Source organism: Plutella xylostella, chromosome 13 (genome assembly GCF_932276165.1).
Source record: "Plutella xylostella chromosome 13, ilPluXylo3.1, whole genome shotgun sequence".
NCBI lineage: Eukaryota > Metazoa > Arthropoda > Insecta > Lepidoptera > Plutellidae > Plutella > Plutella xylostella.
In genome coordinates this window covers 8,133,408-8,154,449 of record NC_063993.1, presented here as the reverse complement: position 1 = coordinate 8,154,449, position 21,042 = coordinate 8,133,408, and the positions used below count along the sequence as shown (strand labels likewise).

General features: G+C 36.0%; 1 protein-coding gene across 2 annotated transcripts; it reads right to left on the bottom strand.

Annotated features, from left to right (window-relative positions):
• Positions 1 to 7: 7 nt before the first annotated feature.
• LOC105390648 (zinc transporter 1) lies at positions 8 to 20,193 on the bottom strand. Of its 2 annotated transcripts, none has more exons than XM_038111962.2 (9): positions 19,915 to 20,193; positions 18,119 to 18,300; positions 15,902 to 16,124; positions 13,162 to 13,413; positions 8,874 to 9,049; positions 8,118 to 8,230; positions 6,530 to 6,653; positions 6,063 to 6,158; positions 8 to 2,996 (listed from the first exon to the last, which is right to left on the bottom strand). In XM_038111962.2, the coding sequence occupies exons 2-9, from the start codon at positions 18,293 to 18,295 to the stop codon at positions 2,802 to 2,804; spliced, it is 1,356 nt and encodes a 451-aa protein (XP_037967890.1). In that variant the 5' UTR covers positions 18,296 to 18,300; positions 19,915 to 20,193; the 3' UTR covers positions 8 to 2,801. The 2 variants fall into 2 exon arrangements, with proteins under 2 accessions (XP_037967890.1, XP_037967891.1); XM_038111963.2 differs by lacking the exon at positions 8 to 2,996 and adding an exon at positions 4,034 to 4,972.
• Positions 20,194 to 21,042: the final 849 nt, after the last annotated feature.

Sequence of the window (21,042 nt, the reverse complement as noted above, 5' to 3'; positions counted from 1 at the left end):
TATTGCATTCTTTTAAATATGTATTTTATTAACCGTGAAAATACATATCAACACATTTTGCACGTATGGATTTAACATTTAAATAATGATTTGAAACATCAATCATATCTTTAGATCAAACAATTATTAACTTAACTTTAAGGAATAGTGTCACGCTTTACTATAATTTGTTAGAAAAAATGAGCCAAAATCAATAAAACACCAATAAAGGAAAATATACGCCATAATTAATACGTTAAAAATCAATACTTTTCGCAAAGTAAATTAAAATTCATTAAAAACATCTAAATTCGAATAAACCAGTCAAAAACAAAGCATAATAAAGCGAGACTTCAACATACTTTACAAAGGCTTTGCCTTCATAATTTAATGTACAATATTATACATTTTGTACATAAATACAATATAATACATTGCAATATTGAGCTGTGTCGATGACCTCACGTGATACAATCAGTTCTCGTCAACAATACTCCTTTTGTAAATATATTTGATATATAAAATTCATATTGTTATTACATATTACAAATTAACTATGATTTTAAATTCATAAAATTACAAGTTACAGAAGTGTTGTTGCTACGATCATAATTCAATAAATAGTCGAGAAGGGAAGCTCCCAAACTTTAAATCGATAAATCGAAGATTGCATAATAATCACACTGGAATACTGTTTCCAATTGCCCTAATTTGCGAAATTAGATATAAAAATATATAAATCAAAGGGTTTTAGCAGACAAGAAAACATTTTGTAAAAGATGAAGGTGGCCGCAGTATTGGTATTTGGATTGTAATTGAAAATATAATAGGTATAGCCGTATATTTCTCATCACAGGATTGGATTTGCCAGATTTTTACTAACAGTTAAATCTAGATAAGAGCAAACTTTAAATTATAAATGTGCAATCTGAAGAATATGCAAAAGATAATTATGCAGTAATGAAAATGAGAATGTAAATGCTAAGTCAAAATAGGTATTTATTTTAATAGGTATTGGTATTTGAGCTCATAGAGATGAGATAGTTTTTCCCAATAATATTTTCTTGAACTCTGTTTGTAGATGGGAAATAACGTGAAATCTGTATTTTGTAACTGCAAAAATGCTACGTAAGTATAAATTGAGCACTAATTTATGCATAAAATGTTAAAAAGCATTAACAAAAGTCATCATCTACTTAGATTAGAAGTGCACCGATCCTAAAGCATACTATAAAATTGTGTTTATTAATATCTATCTATGAAATATACCGCATATAATTCTTACCTAGATTCATATACTAAAAATGCTAGCCAGACATAGGCTTTAGTCTACTTAAAACTATAAAATATACGATCACATTTTTAAGTATAAGATACAGGATGTCTGCTAATGTTGAACTTAGATGATCTTGTTATGAGGTTTCAATCAGCCATACCACATTATGTAAAGAAACTTCAGGGATACAAGGTTTTTATTGCATGCAAATAAATTATTGACGTACCTACATAAAAAAATATTCGATTCGTTTTGCAAATATTCAGACATTCGAGTAAGAAATAACTTGGTCTTTGCAATTGAAATATGTATTGGTTGCCCGAAGATTTTTTATTATTGAAGAAAACAGGTACATTTAAAAAAAATCTACATTGTCAACAGCTGTATCTAGTATCGAATCGAAATATAAAATTGTGGTAAGCCGATATACCTATATTACACCTGTTTCCAGTAATAATGTTGTTGTAGGTTTATTTAATGCAATAATTCGGCTAATATATTACAAATCTACATCATATATGCGACTTAAACTACACTGTAAACACGATTTTTATTTTATTGCGTTTTTTTCTGAAGAGGTATTTTCTCTCACTTATTATGAACACATTTGATTCTGAGTACATATATACACAGAATGATAAAACTATGCATTATGCAATATACCGTTAGACGATAAGGTTAATTATTATTAATTTCTCAGGTTGTTTAAAACAAATTGAAATGTATTTAATCAGTTAAATGGGCTGAACTGAAAATTACAATTTCAATAAACTAAGAACAAAAGACCTATTGTAGGTTTTACAAAAACTGAATTATAGCATGTTTATTATGTCTACGAGGGCTTGTACTTATCTGATGACGACCTACTGAAGTTATCGTAAATCATGGTAAACGGGATATAAGGCTACAAAGTTATATATCGGATATGATTTTTCTAACAATTTGGCTTTGTCAGTTCTGTGACCCTATAATTATCAAAGTTCATTCACTAACTTTGGGTGTAGAATTGCATACAAGTAAATAGAAAGTCCAAATGTCTACAGTACAATCTGGGTTTCAACCGTAATAATAGTATTATCTAAAAGTTTTAAATATTTAAAGTTACGTTACTATTTACCATAGCCGATTGAAATAAAAAAGAAACTTTATATCTTATCTCATTTCACTAATTTTCATTCATGCCAGTCGCACACATTTTACCCGATTACAATTACTAACTATAACATATCCTAAACTACAAGATTCTATGTAAATAAAATTTCATTGGTGTTCATATCAAATACATTCTAGCTCACTAGTCTCTAACACGCAACAACAAACGAGACTTATCCCTAACAACTCCCGTATAAACCGTTCCGAATCCAATGTTCGTATAAAACAGCCATTCTAAAACCACCACATCACTATGACACTAAACTTTCATCACCACAGTCACTGTGACACGCAATTACGCGTCAACACAAACTGGCCTAACATACCTGGACACACGTGGCGATTTTAGGGCGGCACAATCTTACGCGTTAGTCACCACGATGCTGGGTGCCGGTCAGACGCTCAGTCTCACTGAGTCTTCTTGCACAGTCGCTGGGAGTAGAGACCCACACTCCAGGGCATCTAGATGGTGGTGGCTGGGCGCTGGTCCCTGGTCTAAGTTGGAGCCAGTCGAGGCGGTCCGTTGGCCCATGCTGCGCTGGCGGCAGAGGTAGGGGGTGACGGCTGGGGACGGGGTCGTACGCTCTTCCTGTAATGCAAAGAGTGGTTGGTTAGGATGGTGTGGACAAATTCTGATCGTATACATCTACATGTTTTACACCAATACGCAGTACCGATTTTACGTTAAGGATAAAAAAGTTTACGTATTCTTTTGTCCAAAGTTTCGTGATAGTTTCCGCTAGAGGCGCTACTTTGTATGTGAGAAAACGTAAACTTCCATTCCACAGTACTTACATTACAATATGTACACTAACTAGAACATGTGTCTAACATAAGATGAGAGAGGTAAGTTTTCAACCGCTACACTGGTGGCAGTTTTAAAATAATATGAATACGATGAATTAAGTAACAAATCAAATATAAAGAATAAAATAATACTTAATTAGTACATAAATACTTATACATGGTCACACTGTCTCGATTATCATTCCAATGCCACAGATAATGATATAAAAGACGCTACAACTGTATACAATACTCAGTACTCGGTCACACATTTTTGACTAAAGTCCAAATAGCTCTGGAACTATACTTTTTTAGAATCAACCGGCAATAATAACCTAGTTTCTAGAAGCGTGCGTTTTGCGATAGGTAAATAATAAATAACACTAAGGGTTTTACTGTAATAGATACAAATAATTTTGAATTGATGCCAGTAACGTTATATCTTATCTTACAATCGTGACACCTTTTATGCATCACATTTCGGCAAGTAACATTTTATATCTAGGCAGGTATATCGGAACTGGAAAATTACGTCCAAGGGCGTACTTTAGATACTTATTTACAAAACTAGGTATAACTACTTGGACGTAAGGAAATATGGCATTGGCAACTAATGAAATGTAAATTCAATTTTCTGGGACAACATTAGTAACGTAATGACAGTTGTTTTACCTTTTCAACCATTCTGTGTGTTCTTTATTGACTCCAGGAATAGACAATCAATTTTCAAATGCCAAGACCAATAGGCCCTACTTTAATATTGCAAAATTATCGATTCCCCGTGACAAACATCATGCAAAGCCAATTTGGATTGACCTTTTGAATAGAAAAACAAAAGACTTTCAACAATATTATCATCTTTTATTTTACAACATATAGGTAAATATAAAAACACAATGATACATTATGTCATAATTATAATCAATACACACAATTGTACTAAATATTTAATCTCAAGTTCAACAACCGATAACGCTCAGTGAGCGAAAATAAATTTAATAATCCTACACGCTCAGTCGAAGTTTTGATAAATTACGAAAACGAAAGAGTTTGCATTTTACGTTGACTTTTTCGTTGACTGAAACTATGAAAACTTAGACTTGACCGACATAACCCGTAATATAATCCTGCAGCACATGCCTCAGTTAAAACATTATTTATTTTACTGACTGATGAAAATTCAGTCTTTAACATATCTATAAAGATTATAGAATAATGTATATAATATAATTTAACAAGAATACCCTGTCCTCACGATAATTAAAATATTTACCTAGATAGTACTAAGAAGTTATGCATAAGGTAATAAAATATACAACTCATAATTTTTACTACCATAACTAGGTGCTAGTTTAAAAAATATATCTAACTTGTAACATGATTTGATACATTTTGGATGATAAAGACAATATAAAAAAATATAGTACAGCTTACAAAATGGATATTGAATGAGTAACTAAAACAATTTGACTTCGTCATAAAACTCTGTTTACAAGGATTAATAATTAGGGTAAATCTGATCAGCAATCAGATAGTAGTGGTATATAAAAATAAACCCCATAAGTTAATTATTGGCAAAGCAATTATGGAAACCGTTGCTTACATTGATATGTAGAGGTATTTATGAAGTACTTAATCAAATCAGACTAACAGCCTATTCCAAAAATATGTTCCTCTCCATTCTTGAAGTTGACGGCTGGTTAGGGTCGTAGTCCTTCATATTTAATACAAATTCCTTGAAACAGATTACCGAACCCTTATCGACTCTAAAGTGAAATACTGCAATTGAAAATAAAAAATAATCTACTGAGATATCGTTAAACAAAAACAGAAAATGTATTGTATGCGTGTGTGGACGAGTTTCAGTTCATATTTTACTGTAATAAAGAACTATATTATGATTACTCATTATGTAAATTAACTACTGAAAGTATTTGAAGATGAAGTTTTTCAATGCTGCCATACATCATCTATGCCAACCCCGTGAGAGTAAAAGCGATAACTTTGTTGGAGAAATGCATAGAGATAGTGGTTTTTTGTATAATATTTAGATGACCTAGCAGTGAGCTTATTTTGTTACCATATCAAAACAAAAGACTATTAATCATCCAGGATATTACACATAATATTGTGATTTGCTGAGCTTATAGTTTGAAAAGTAGGTAGAACCATTTTCATAGCATATCTAATAATATTGTACTTTAAACATATACACTGGACGCAAATTGCAGCAAAGGAATATTAAAGAGTAGGAATACAATGGAAAATAACAAAAATAATATTCAAGCATGAAACTTGTAAATGCCATAGTTAAAAAATAATAAAACATACATGTCTCTCGGCTCTTATGTAGTTATTAATTATTCTGTTTTAATAACCATTTAGTTTAAGCGAAGCAAGATGATGTCATGTTTAACATTCTAAGAACAAACAATATACCTAGTTGTGATTGAGAGTACGGAAAGACTGATCCATCGAGATGGTTTCAAAAAATTGTGTTAAGTATAAAAAAATAATTGATGTTCGTTAGTCTGCTTAAAACTGGAGAACGGCTGAACCGATTTGGCTAATTTTGCTCTTGAAATATTCGTGGAAGCCCAGGGAAGGTAAGAAGGGTAGGGTAGGGATAGGGTAGGGTATGAAGTTCGCCGGGCCAGCTAGTATTGTATATTTTATAGAGAGTATATTTCCTTCAGTTGTGCGAATTTTTAAGTGTAGAGGTAGTGCAAATTTGTATGGCGCGGGAGATTCGCCACCTAGCTCGGCGTCGCACATATTTTGCGACATTTTCGACAGCTCGATCCATTACCAAAACCTACACTACGCCCCTACCCTCTTTATAATACTAGTATAGACATAGTAAACTTACTTGTTGGTTGGGTCCGCAACACGTCGCGTTATGACAGAGGTCGTTGGGCGGACAGTGGAGGGCACACGGCGCCTCTATCGCCGCGCCGTTAGCAATCTGGATGGAAATGTTTGTTAAATGAATGGGTTGTTTGAATGGTGTATTGGAGGGGTAAGTCTTCAGGCATTGGGTACATGGAGTTGAAATAACATTCGGTTTAGTTTGTAGTAGAAAAAGTAACGCTTTGTATCTTGCTTTTGGACCGTCCCGTGGGGTGTCCACAAAACGGTCACTGTGAAAGCGGTAGGCCATGTGGGCAGTATTCTGACGGCTCATCCTTTTACCACAATATCAAACCCAAAACATGCTTAGGGGTGGGAGAACATCCTTTACGGAAATACATTTTAAAAGGAAGTGAAGGTCGCGGGTACAGCTTGTGTTTACATAAATCGAATAGAACAGACGCAAATAAAACGTCATCTACATACCCCCGCGGCGCCTAGCGGCAGCTCCACGAACTCGGGCTGGATGGTGGTGGAGTGGATGCCCTCGTTGTGGAAGAACTCCTTCACCTTCTCCGCTATCTTCATGTACTCCGACAGGTTTCTGCATCTGTGGTAAAAGTATTGTATAAGTAGTCCGCAAAACAGATAAATGTACCATCCCGGCGCGAACAGTTAGATCGTAGACTGATTGAAGAAAGATAGTAGTAAAGTAAGTATAGCGATGTGCCTAACGCTGCCGAAGCTATCATAAGAAAAAGTATATCTGATAACCTTAAAGGCATGGTAATATTTGTAAAACAAACGGCCTTTCACCACGGTGACAGGCCGTTCGCCGGTGTGCGCTAGTCACGCTAAGAAAAAGAAGAGCAGACCAATAAATACCCTAATTCGCACACTGCTAGCTGTTACACTTTTGTGCCGCATACATGGAGAGTGATAATGATAAGTAATAAGTAGCATTCAGTGTGATTCCGTGTGTAAATGTTTCTCCAGATAACAATCGCAGTGCAAAACGAACAGACAATAACTATTGTTTGGAGAGCGCATCACCTTTTGTTCATTTTCATCAAACTGTTTTGTTTATTATGATTGTGAGTCATACCATGGAATGAAAATTAGTTTCGCTAATTACTATTCGTGTTTTTAGGTAGTTACTTAGATCAGGAAAGCGAGGCAAGTGTGAAGTTAGTTTGACCGCATTCAGATTTAATTGAACGCTTATTGTAAAATATAGAAATAAAATAACATTTGAATACTCGTTTTGTGATTTAAATCATATTTATCAAACAATCCTAACTAATATTATAAATGCGAAAGTAAGTGTGTCTGTCTGTCTGTCTGCCTGTTACTCTTTCACGCCAAAACTACTGAACGAATTTGAATGAAATTTGGTATATATACGGTCTAGACCCTGGGAAAGAACATAGGCTACTTTTTATCCCGGAATTCCCACAGGAAAACTTTTACTCACTAAAGGCGAAGCGAAGCGCGCGGGAACCGCTAGTTCTGAATAAAATAGTGTCGTATAATGGCAAAAATTAATATAATATTTAAATCGGAAAATTAAGGGTGTATCAAATTAACTAATCACCAAACCCGTAAGATAAATATAGAGGAAACCGCTAGATTAGGTCAATGGCATTGATATTGGGACAAAGACGCATTGACTTGGTCGAATGCCAACTACCATTTATTTTTGAAACATACACAAACGATGTTCTAATGAAAATAATAAGTTTTGAGCTGAATTTGTTTTTGTAAACATAGAGAGTGAAAACTTTTACTTTCAAAGCAACTTTTCGTATATCCAGAAAACCAAATTTAGAACAGTGTACGGAAAGCTTACTAAAAGAAGACAAAACATGTTATGTTCGGACACCGCAAATAATAATAAACAAAACAACTATGGCACCAGTACTGACCCTTGTGGAACACCATACACCAATACTTCCATTATATAAAAATACACCAAATAAATGTGGTAATATGGAGTATTTTTTAACAACCCACACATCATGCGTGCATAAACCACCCTAAAAATGCCAATTCGTCATAGGAATATGTAGCTTACCTAATATGCGCAGATGCGATAATCCTGTCTCCTGCCAGTTGCCATACGTGGAACTCGTGCACTGCCAACACTCCGTCCACCTTCTCCAACAACCTTCGTTGGATGGCATCCACCTGAGGACAGACGAAAAATATAATTAGTAAGTATATTAAGGAAAACAACAGAACTCCACTGTATCTATGCAAGATATACTCTTCATTGAGTACTGCAGTATTCGTAACTTCATCCGAAAAGCGTGTGTTGACTTTCAATACGTCAATAACATACAATGTAGCTGGTAAGACGGCACTTTGGAGTCGTGAATATGGAGTGTTTTTAGTAGAAGCACTTACAGATTGCAATGTTGTATGAGTTGTATCTAGTCTTATCGTTTGAGTTTATTTGGCACAATTCATATGGCCACGAGGCAGGACATAGGTAAATAGTATTTTAATTATTTGTGTTCAAATGTATGTAGTGCAGTTCAGTGATGCCGTCCTTATATACTTTTACAGAGTGGAAAGATTTAACTGGCTCTGGAGGAAAATTACATACAACCTACAGAGACTCGCGGAAAAAATGTGGTTTATAATAATAATTATTGGTTTGGTTACATTATATTGGGTGCTCAAAAGGAGTAACGTATCTACTGTACCTCATAGGTTTCTGGCGCACCCTCCTGGATACTGGCTAATCCTTCCACAACGTTAACGAACGCTAGTCCACTTCTAGTATTTATCAGCGATACGCTAAGAAGAATATTGTATGAATTCTCACCTGTATATGCGTCGGTACAGTTTGCAGCAATATTAGCGACGACTCCCGCAGTAAAGGCCACACGGATATTAGAATTAGGATAACTAGTACTATGCTGAGCGCTGGGTCGATGTACATTTTGTACCGCCAGTTCGTCAGCCATACCACCAGCGCTGACGCCACCACTATTAGCGAACCTAAAACAAAAAATATTACATTAAATATAATGATTATAATTATGTAAATAACTACTTGATAAACCAGCCTCTGCTTAATCTTACTACGAATCAATGAAATAAACACAAGAAAAGACATTAAATCTATACATATTTTAAGAGTAAATCATTGTTATGTCACCTAATACATTTAATTTTGTTTGCTAGAATCACTACAATGATGGTCAATTAAAGCGATCCAGCGCTGTACAATTTGAATGATATTTTAATAAGAAGTCGGTTCATAGATTTAAGTAGCCATAAACTGATAGGAGTTTGAATGGATATAGTGTGTTTTTATAAAATTTCTTTGCATCGTAAAATCTGCTTAGCCTTTTGTCATTAAGTAGAATCTATGCTATGAATATTTAAAAAGTTAGTAAGTAATTCTATATATTTTTTTAAACAATATGAACACAAAATATCTCAGATAAGATATAAGATATTTAATTGGGACAAGGTCTAAATAGTTTGCATCAAAATAATGTCAATGGCACATTGATATTTCGTAGTAGATAGATAGATAGCTGTGCTGATAGGACACCATAATGGCGATTGATTGATTACATATGAATCTTATGATATGATTTAATGATATGATTTTAATTCAATTGATAAGAAAATCCGCTCATTAGTTATGTTTATTTGAGATTTTTATATTGAAATGCTCGATCAAGAAACATAGTATAATAGAATGGTTTCAAAGTTACAATGCTAACACACAGATAGATACGAATATATTAAGATTAAGATTACAAATATTAAGGCATAGAGAGTTAAAAAGTACTGCCTACAAAACCTGGTACCTAATCTATTACGTTTTGGATTTACACCGCTATCGGCTAACTAAGCTGATATAAAATCACTAATTACATTTACTATTAACAGAGATTTTCTTTACATATAGATAACAATCAAATCCGTTTATGGGCTCGCCTTTATTACACCTTTTGTTAGGAGCTAACAAAAATCTAATTTCATACTTATAAAGTAAGTAAGTTGGTAGTTCGAGGCATATTAAGTTTAGTAAGTACCTTATATCCTCCTTCGTTTGGATGCCAAGCGAACTTCGATATTTTATGATCAATTACAAGGAAAATAGTTGAGTGTAACATTAAACTGCGTACCGGCATTCCTAATATATTACTTCCTCGTTCATATTAAATTAATTCAGTTATCTAGGAAGTGGTTCTTGATCTCGTTATTCGATCTGAATCGAGTAAAGTAAGGGAAATCTAAATGTACTGTGCAACATACATACATAATTATAGTTCAACATTGGATAAATGAACTGAAATTTGTCATACTAAATTATTATTCTATTATATTCTATGCGGGAATCGAAGTGTCTCAACCATGATTAAGTCGTAGCTCTTTTTATCGTTAATTAAATAATTATTGATTATTTCGTTTAAACACAGATATTTGTTCTCGGGTCTTGGATGTGCCCGTAAAATGGCAATAGGCCCGCCCCCTATTACATTGGGACTAACATAACACTCTGGCGAAAAGTGGGTGCAGCAATGCACCTCTGCCTACCCCGCAAGGGAGTACATTAGTACAAGGCGTGAGTGCGTGTTTTTTTTTATTCATTATTTTATTACGTAGATATCCCTATTATATTATATCCCGGTTATATTTTTTCAACATTTATAGGGAAAAAATTGCGCTAGTAAACTCTATAAAATCGCTGAGACTCTGTGTAATGTTTGCTTATCTAAGATTCCTTTAGTGAATACAAATCACATTGATTTCGTTGAATTAACTGCTCAAGAGTTTTGCATATTTTCCGAGTCGAACAACAAAAACAATGTTCGTATTTGTCGTGTGCAATTTGCATGTTGTGGCCAATTTCAAATGTTTCAGTGTTGTTTGAAAAATACTCAAAATTCAAATGTTTTGATGTACCTATCGATTTTTTATTGTGCACATCAATATTTTACAAACTACTTTACGTTAGAAAAAGGGCCCTTGTCTTATGATAATAACCTCATAATAACGGTGATAGTAGCCTACAGAATATCAGCACAGCATGACAAAAACAAAGGCTGTCCAATAAAGCCTTCTTAATTAGTCGGAGGCTGTTGATGAGGCGTGCACAAAATGTGAGGAAACAACGACGAGGTCGTTCAACAACCGTATCGACTCACACGTGTGTCGAAGTCACAATGGTTTTAGTGGAAATCAATAGGCTCGCCTATAGCTGATTCGATCAACGCTTTTTTAGGTTCCAGTGATAAGTGGAGCTATTGTTTCATTGCCGTGTAACAAGTATAAGTAAATTATTTTGGCTGAAAAAATACGAGATTGTGTTATATATCCTTCTTCTTCTTGAAATCGTCCTGGAATGCTAATTCCGCATTCTGAATCACTTTTGGCAGAAATAATTTACCATTAACATTGTAAATTTGCTGAAACATCTGATTTTCTTGATTTTTTTGGAATTTTAAGTTTCAATGCATGAAAACACTGTTACATACAGTCATACACATACTAATATTATAGCTAGGAATTATCTAAAGGAGATATGCGTAGCAACAGTGGTTTTTGATTGTCGTTATCATCTATCTGAATACGATACGGCGGAATAACGTATCATATCATATCGTTTATCATCTAATAACAGTCGTAGTTATTGAGGCAACTATCCCACTAGTAACTAAGGGTAAAAAAATATTGGAGATCGATAGGGTTTGCCATATCTGAAGACAAGGTTTCTGGCAATAAGCTTGGCAGGAAAATTTTACATGTCAGTGAAGAGAATCTGAAATTCATCATAGATATAAATTAGGACCAACGGCGGCCGGCCTTATCACTAAGAGCGATCTCTTACATACAACATAAGGAGGATATATATTGAAAAAACCTCTCCCCAAACACAGCTCGTCTTGCCTCAACTGGAGGGAGAGCCTTAAACGGTGGCATTTTCAATAGGTTTCACTAACATGCAAGACCAGAAAAAAAGTACTACTAGGAAAAAATCTACAATATGTGAATGATACCCAAACAAAAAAATACTTCATCTAAACATAATCAAAGAGCCTATTGTATGTACCGTTTCAATGTCGCACATTCATTTCCCCGGTTCACGGGCAGTAAGTTTGTAGCCCAAGCGGTTTCCTTATCGAAAGTCAACGTGAGTAATTACCTAATTATGTGTGACAAGGCTGGCTAATCTACCCGTTCACGTTCACTGCTGGCGGTTGGTGGTAGGCAACAATAAGTTACGGTTGATGGAAGTAGGTACAGCATCAGACACAGACTAATATGATAACCTAACCAACGTTAAAAACCTCCGACATTCAACACTAAAAGTCGCGTAACTTTTGAAAAGCTAAGCCGACTTTGATAAAATATTTTTGTTGGGGGTTAAAAAGTATCTTTATGATGCTGTTTATTGTGTAGCAAGTTTAAGTTTCGATTGTATTAAGTAATTCAGCAACATGTAAAATCATTTCGCCTTAACGAAAATTTGCCATAATATAATACGTATTGATTGATATGTGCTTCTGAAATTGGATCCGATTGATGCAGTTCAGTGAACATTAACTTGATTATAGGCGTCGGGAAGTCGCGTGTTTCCCTTTCAGATGTTATATGAGATGACGACGTTCTATTCAACATGAGCTGTATAAATTAGAATAATGAAATAGGCGAGTGAGGGGCAATTCAAATATCTGGCATTCTCTTATTCAATAATTTTTCTATTGTAGGTATTATGTAGAGGTATAGTCCGCGGTGGCAAAACCTTTAGCTGGACTAAAGGTACTGTACTGTTTTCTCTTCTATCGACACGCTAAGAAGTGAAAACGCTACACTGATGCCAAGTTACATATTGTTGTATGCCATGGAGAGATGACATGCATCATGTCCAACAGTATTTCTAAGATCAGCTGTATTCCTTTCAATGCCACATGCCACTGCATTTATTTCAACGTTTCGAAGTACATCGCCGCTCTAACGTCAGAACTAAAAAGAGTAACCAGTTGGCCGCAGCAACGCACTCCTTTGTTTTTCAAACTTTATCATAAAATATATTAAACCCCTACTAGAAATATGTGAGTGTGTAAAAAAACTATGACTAGAAAACTCACCCAAAGCATCCGAAAGCACGTGCAAAAACACGCCCTTCATATTCATATGCCCTGGATCGCTGACTGGCTTCGGGGGCTTGCTGGGCGCCTTCACCGCTTTGGGAGGCACCATCATCTCGTCAGTCTCCTCGTTGTCGGTCGCGTTATGGCCGAGCGCCATGTCTGCGTTGCTGTTCACCAGTTCTGTTAGGTGCCGGACGTTGGCCGGTGGTGGTACACCCCCGTGGGAGTGGCCGTGGCTGCTGCCGTGCTCTGGAAGAGATTAGGTGGCTGTAGAATGCGGGTTTAGGGCTTTGTTGTGAGTGTATAGCCGCGTACAGACCGGCCCAAAGAACGCCAACGAACGTTTATCGTTGACCTTCGTTGCTGCAATCTGCCCTGTATTATGTATGATAAATATCCATCGTTGGGATAACCGTTGGCGTTCGTTGGGCGATCGTTGGCCCGGTCTGTACGCTGCTTATAAGGTAGCTTTAGTTTATGCTTTATACCTAGATTACGTATCGATTTTAAACGTTTGCAGGTTTTTGTGGCAAGGCTATGATTCAGAATTCGAGTTAGCTTTGGCGAATTTTCTATATGTATATAGGCAAAACATAATATTGCTTATAATCTACATACCTAATACCTATATTACCAAAATAGAATAGAAATTTCTTTCTTCGTAAATAATCAGTTGTTTTATTACAGTTCATTGTTTCAGTAAACTCATTACTGTTATCAAATGTTTAATCTCGTATGTATTCAAATAACTTATCAGTTTATCACAATACTGCTATCGATAAAACAAATTATATAAGGTAGACATTCATCGCATGTAAACATTCATTAGAAGCGATCTTTTCAAATAAAGAAGTATCTTCCAGTCAACCTTTAGAACGGTTATCTTGTATATTCTCGTCCTTAAAACAAACATCCTAAAACGACATGCTGTAGCAAAACGCATAGTACAGTAAAGGGCAGGAAGACCTGACCCCTCTCAGAAACATTGTTACTATGAGAGGGGGGTCAGGTTTCTCTGCACTTGACCGTACCTACGAAAGAATTGCGAAATGAGGCTTTTATTTTATAGCGAAAAAAGGCAAGGGTTACTGTCGTCATGTAGCAATGAATCCATACAACTATAAAATGAACTACAAGTTTAACAATTGAACGCCGGCAGAAACTTTCTCTAAGTTTCCTATTGTCCTTAAACTTGTACAATACGTAGGGTTTCTAAAATTTAAATGTTAATGAACAGGCAGGTAATTTCGCCATCACGAATACGATATAACTATCGGAGAGCTGCTTTGCTGTCGCTACCTATAATATAATGCTATAAGAGAGAGAGAACACTGCTTATACTACACGTGGATACTTTATCCACTCTACATCATCAGCTATCTACATCAAATTAGATAAATACCAATAAAAAACCCTATCAAGTCGGGAAGCTAACCTAGCAACTACAGAAACCGTTGCTATCCAAACGCCTACTCAATCGCTACCTCGCGAGCAAGTTCAAAACAATTTACGTACTTTTGTTGCTAACAGTACTCAATACAATAGCACCCATTAGACTCTTGCTCTTGTTTTGTATAAACAGTTACTCACTACACAGAACTCTTGTTCTGAGAATGATCGTGTGTGAAATATAACAATCAATAGGCCCATATGATTAATGAGGTACCGCCGTCGTCCTATTAGACTTCAAGGGGTGGATTTATGTCCTACACTCTGTAGGTAAATTCATAAATTGGTATGCCAGTTAGCGGAATTAGTTTTCGGATGAAAGCACCATTTATCACCGATGATATCAACCAATGTACATTTACATACAATACATACATTCACGGGAAACATACATAACAGAAAGGTATTGTCTTAAATCACTAGAATGATAGTGAAAGTAACCAAAGCTTCGATGACTAGTGGACTAATACTCCGTCGACAAAATACATGTTTAGTCGGGCGCATTATTTTAAACCCATTTATGAATTGAATAAACTAAATGTTTGTGTTCAATAGATACAGCAAACCCTAGAAGTAATCAACTGGCCAAGCGTGATAGCCGATTTTAATTCATGCGCCATAAGAGTTATATAAATTTCATTAGCACAGTTGGATAGCTTCTGCTCTAGGTACGCTACATTCATAGTAGGAACACAGGGGGTCACCCTATATAGTCTATATGACGAAAAACTAATGTTAGGAGCGCGGCGGCGCGAGCCCTGACTCTATCTCACTGTAATAAACGTGCCGATTGCACGGCAGCTGTCGTTCGCTTGTTTTTCGTCAGTATAGAGTAACCCTCCAGGCTAGGTAGCGGCTCTGCATTAATTGTCCATTGACCTATAAAGATATGCACCACGTGGAAACAAACAATTACTGATTCATTATCTTGTCTAGTGATTGACATCAATTAATCGTTTTCAAGTATGGACCTATCGGTTTGTTTACCAGTTACCTACCCATGGGTTTGTACAATGTTAAAATTTGAATTTCTATCGCGACATTGACTATATCAATAACAAGCGGAGTTTACACAAGTACATAGGTACCGCCTGGACGGGGAAGTCCGAGAAAATTACAATACATAATATTATATAGATACCCATAAATATTGCCTGTTTAACATAAAAAAACATCCCTGTGCAACGATAAATGCCTTTACCAAAAATGGATTTTCATAGGTTTCGATGATAAGCTGTAAGTACCTACGTAGCATTTACGTAAAATAAAGTTTCAATATTAAACTCACCATGAAACAAAAACAGTCCAACAATGTTCAGCAGCAGCCCTAACGTGCCGACCGCCACCAGCAGTTTGGGGTCATGAATATCCTCCTTGTTGAAGAACCTCTTCACGGCTTCAACTGTGATGCTGAAGCACAGAGCTACTAGGAACACAGCGTTCACTAGAGCGCCCAGGACTTCCGCGCGGGCCCACCCGAACGTGTTCTTTGACCATTTCTTTGGTGACATCTGTGAATGGGGATGTTGGTTAACACGTTGTATGTTATAGTTGGTTACTACACTCGCGAGCAATGAAAAAGTTTCAGTGACAAAATGTCGACAACAAATGACCCTTATTTGTGAGAACATTTAATTTTGAATTTGATCAAAATATTTTTTATTTGGTAATAATCTGATTCGCTATTAAATGTACTTCAATATTGCAGACGGCGGCGTCATTAAGCTAGTATTTTCCGTTTAGGATTAATTTGGTGGTATTGTCACTGGATCTTTTTTTATCGCCGTGCGTTTATTTTTGGGGTGAACGAAAGAAGCCGGGTGACTATGAACTGTGACGTCCGGATCACCCTGGTTAGTCATGGAATGACGCTGTTCTGACTTTCCATTCATCACGGCATCACGGTGACCATCCATAGAAGCGATTTAGTGTTCGTCACAGACCGTTAAAGTATTGTAATTCGGCGTCGATTTTATCAAGCATAAGGCTTTGATAACGTCTTGTAGTCTATAAATAACTGTAACCCTGGCTTCTGTGAAATGAGAAGATAATAATCTATTCCGACATAACCTTTGCGTTTTAATCGTAGACGCGTCGCTTTCAAAATTAAGCGGGTGGGCGAGACTCAAAGAGCTGATGTGAATTTAAACGACATTCGCAGAGGCTTTATTTATTCGATAACATACGGATCATTAGACCATGGTCAGGGAGAAAATTCCAGTTCAAACACTACCATCAACCAATGGGACGGACGGATGTGAGAAAAATAAGGAGAGTGTTCGGGGAACATGGATCATTTTAAATGAATAATAAATTAATAATCAATCTCAGATGAGTTTTATTCATTGGTTAAAGACCACGCTTGGTTATGTTTTCAACATGGAGTTTACGGTAAAATACCTTTGACGTCATTCACGTCATCTAAGCAACAAAGTATGAGTCACCAATACGCGGAACGCTGCCAGGTAGGCTGCAGTTTCTTAGTAGGTAAAATGCCTATAAATTGGTAGACTTTTTTGTCTGGATGTCTGATTAAAAACTTATTAGAAATGTTTCGTAACCTTGGGAGTTTAGTCACGGAACCAACCATAGGGTAGCCAATTTGTTTTAAACCTATTATTTATTTGTAAAAGAAAAAATACACAGATGATTGGGGAATTAAACTCGTGAGGATATATGTATTCATGCATGCCACATGTATGCTATGTAAACGAACGTGTCTGATACAAAGCAGTTTTGATTTGAAGCCTTATCATAATGTCCCCATTGCCTAAATAATAGCATCATTATTTAAGTATGCACAGTAACTGTTATTTCACTTTGCAGACTGTAGATGTAGATAACAAGATTGTAAATGATACCAATGTGTTTGATTAGAGCGGTGATGAGTAAATGTTAAGGTGCACTCTCACTAAGAGCATTCACCCGTAATGTAAGGGAATGTGTCCACACTACAGACGACACAGAGATATTATGTATTTCTTTGGATTGAATTGATGTGTTTACATAGTGTAGACAAATCATATTTATTTTGGTGCATAGTAAATGCACCCTGGTTCACCAGAATGGATGAGGTGCATGAATATTTGAAAATGCCTACCGTGAGAGAGGAGGTTGCAAAACTTACAAGAACCTACCGAGACAGGATTGTAAATCACCCAAACAAACTGGCCACTGACCTTACCAGTAATGTACCCACCAGAAGACTAAAAAGAAAAAATATCTGGGATAACATAGACCTATAATACATTAAGAAGGCAACCTGACAATGGGAGGGTATGCCTGCAAAGCCAAATAAACAATGAAATGAACTGCTTATGGTTATATTAAACCGATCGCAAGTTGGCAAACAAAATATGAAAAAAAAAAATAAAAAAATTTTGGATTTCGATTCTCATCTTATTTATAGTTCCTAAAATACAGGTCAATGCTCTTAGTCAAAGTGCACCCGATAAGCTATGCAATAACAAACTTCTACATGTACGCTTATTAATGATGAACTCACTTTGACAGATAAGAATGCAACTACTAATGCTGCGACATCGCTCAGCATGTGAAATGAGTCTGCGACCAGGGCCATGGAGTTTGTGATGTAGCCCACTAGTAGTTCCACGATGAAGAAGCTCCCCGTCAGCCACAGCATTGACAGCAGCCGACATTTCTTCCCTGTAAACCTCCCCATTGTGCCTGAAAGTTGGGTTTATTGTTAAAAAAATCCTTTTATTTAAAACCTATGGCTATAAATAATTTGCCGTCTTTTGCCGGTTACCCTAGTCATTGAAATCAAAAGGTTTCCCTGTGGGAATTGCAGGATAGAGAGTAGTTTTACCCTAAGTAATCACTACTTATCAAGCTACAATCTATCTGTATTATACCATACCAGAATATAAGTAAATTAAAACAGCTGATTATTTGTCAAGATTGACACAGACACTCTGAATTAAACATTGACTTATATATTACTAGCGTAAGGACAGGCCCAACCGCTCTAGAAAATGACACCATTGCGTTGGCCCTAAAACCTCATAAATCTGTCATAATTTGTATGAAATTAGGGCCAGCGCGCGGGTGCCATTTTCTTTTGACAAAACGTTCTGACGGGCGTATCCTTCCTTTTGAAATCATTGGAATTAAATAATAAGTTTATTTATGCATTCAGCATCTCCATTAATGTATAAAGAATAAAACAAATTATAAGCACAACTGTTCATACAAAAACTTTTTTATAATTTACAGCTCTAGGCTCCTCTATACATAAATATGTAGAGTGAAAAATTCTTGTTTTCTATTAGTTCTATTTACACTATAGTTATGTAGTAGCAAAACATATTATGGGTAGATTGTCTGTAATTGTTGTGAAAAGTTAGTCAAGAGGCTTATTTATTATGCATGTATCATCCAATGAATATACAATTCTGGACAAATTACTCTCCAAAGGAGTATGACAACACTGTTGTTGGTCCTTCCTTGTTTTGCCAACTAATTTAATGGCAAAACCATACTTCATCACCACACATCCATTTGTGTTCATAAATCATAATATAGCCAAAATAATTTTATTAGGACAATATATACATTTATTAGGGCAATATAAAGACCATTTTTTTTTTTTTTTTTTTTTTTTTTAGAAGCGTCCGTAGTCGAGCGGGCCTCAGTGATCGTAACTGATCGCTGAGGTTAAGCAACAACTGACACGGTCAGCCATTGGATGGGTGACCAATTTCAAGTGGTGCTTTTCTGGACGCTTCCGTGCTTCGGACGGCACGTTAAGCCGTGGGTCCCGGTTGCTGCTTCGGCAGCAGTCGTTAAGCCTAGTCAGAGGCCTTCGGGCGGCTTGAAAACATCTGACAGTCGGGTTGCCCACTTACCCGACAACTCTCTCAGCACAAGCTTGCTTGTGTTGGGGTCCACCAACCCGCACTTGGCCAGCGTGGTGGACTAGGCCTAAACCCTTCCTTCATTGGAAGGAGACCCGTGCCCCAGCAGTGGGGACGTAATGGGTCGTGATGAGAAAGACCATTTTTTAACTTAAATGTAGAAACAAACAAAGGGTTTGAATCTTATCATAGTCTTATGTATGTAATTATTTTACTATGAAACTAATTTTAGAACATATTGAAATGGCCAGTGAAGAAACCCATTTTATTTTATTCAACATGTTTCATGGCACTTGGTCGAGCATGTGTTGATACTGTAGTGTAACTGTAACTGGTTAAATTATTCAACCTGGATCTCTTCTAGTAAAATATACCTAATGAAGGTTGAACATGGTAGGATTAATAAGTTATAAAAGATACTTACAAAATTATGAGTGTAATATAAAATCTAAGGTTTTCACGCTATAAAAAACGTCTTTGAATGTCCATCAGTAGCGACTTTGTATCAGCAGAAAATTCATTTTACACGAAGGAAACCAGAATTGTTTTTGGTTATTGTTTCAAACACATTTATTTAGGTTTCGATATTAGGAATTTAATTACGCAGGACACTTTCATTGGCTAGAAAACCAATCACACAACACTGTAAATAATGAAAACAGAACTGTCTGACTGATTCGGAGAACTCTTTAAATTGAAAGTCAGCGGGTTTATTCGTTCACAGTAGGCATTTGAACATTACACAAGCTGTTCCACAAAGTTACTCGATGAACCTGATTCACTGTAAACTTTCGGTGTAAATTCTGTAAAAATCAGCTAGAATAGATACTGAGTAATTACAAATTGAAAATGAAATTCGAAATGAAGTGAGCAGTCTCTTGCTTGCTAAAAGAAATGAATGAGAAAAAAAACTGATTGATTCTTTTTAGGAGTCTGTACATTAAACCACAGATTATAAATTTGATTGTTCATGCCTCATAATAATAACTATAACCGAAGCATGTATTTCTGTATCCAACTCTTTTATTCACAGTTTATACTCACTCCACATTAAATTTATCTTCAATTTGCTTTATTCTGATACAAAAAAATAGAATTTGTTTTATAATCCGACTAGGCATTTTCTTATTACAAAAATCAGTTTTTTTACAATATGGCTGCGATAGCTCATCACTAAAAAGAAAAAAAAACGTCATTTTGACAGAATTTATAATGTTCACAGAGTTTTCGTTTTTACTGACGTCACATCCTGCGAAGCTAGGCCATTATTATTCTGAGATCACCCTAAAGGTAAAGACACATCATCGGACGCGGCTGTTAGCCGCGACTGATAAACGCGCCGACACCATCATCGGCCGTGATTAGGTATGTAGGTAAAGAATGTACACTACGCTGTTCAAACTATCGGATGTAAAGGCGCCGACACATTAGCGGACGCGGCTTACGGACGCGGCTGTCAGCTGCGACTGATAGTGTGCACGGTCTTTTCACGTAAGTCGCGGACGTAACCTAGGGCTGACCTTGTGCCGCGTCTGCTAGTGTGTCGGCGCCT

What these genes read in the sequence shown, in the direction of transcription:
- LOC105390648 (XM_038111962.2), bottom strand. Translation starts at nt 18,295, where the DNA reads ATGGGGAGGTTTACAGGGAAGAAATGTCGGCTGCTGTCAATGCTGTGG. An exon ending in TTGCATTCTTATCTGTCAAA is followed by an intron (nt 16,125 to 18,118) that starts GTGAGTTCATCA and finishes CCCCATTCACAG; the next exon opens with ATGTCACCAAAGAAATGGTC. An exon ending in CTGTACCGACGCATATACAG is followed by an intron (nt 8,231 to 8,873) that starts GTGAGAATTCAT and finishes GTCTGTCCTCAG; the next exon opens with GTGGATGCCATCCAACGAAG.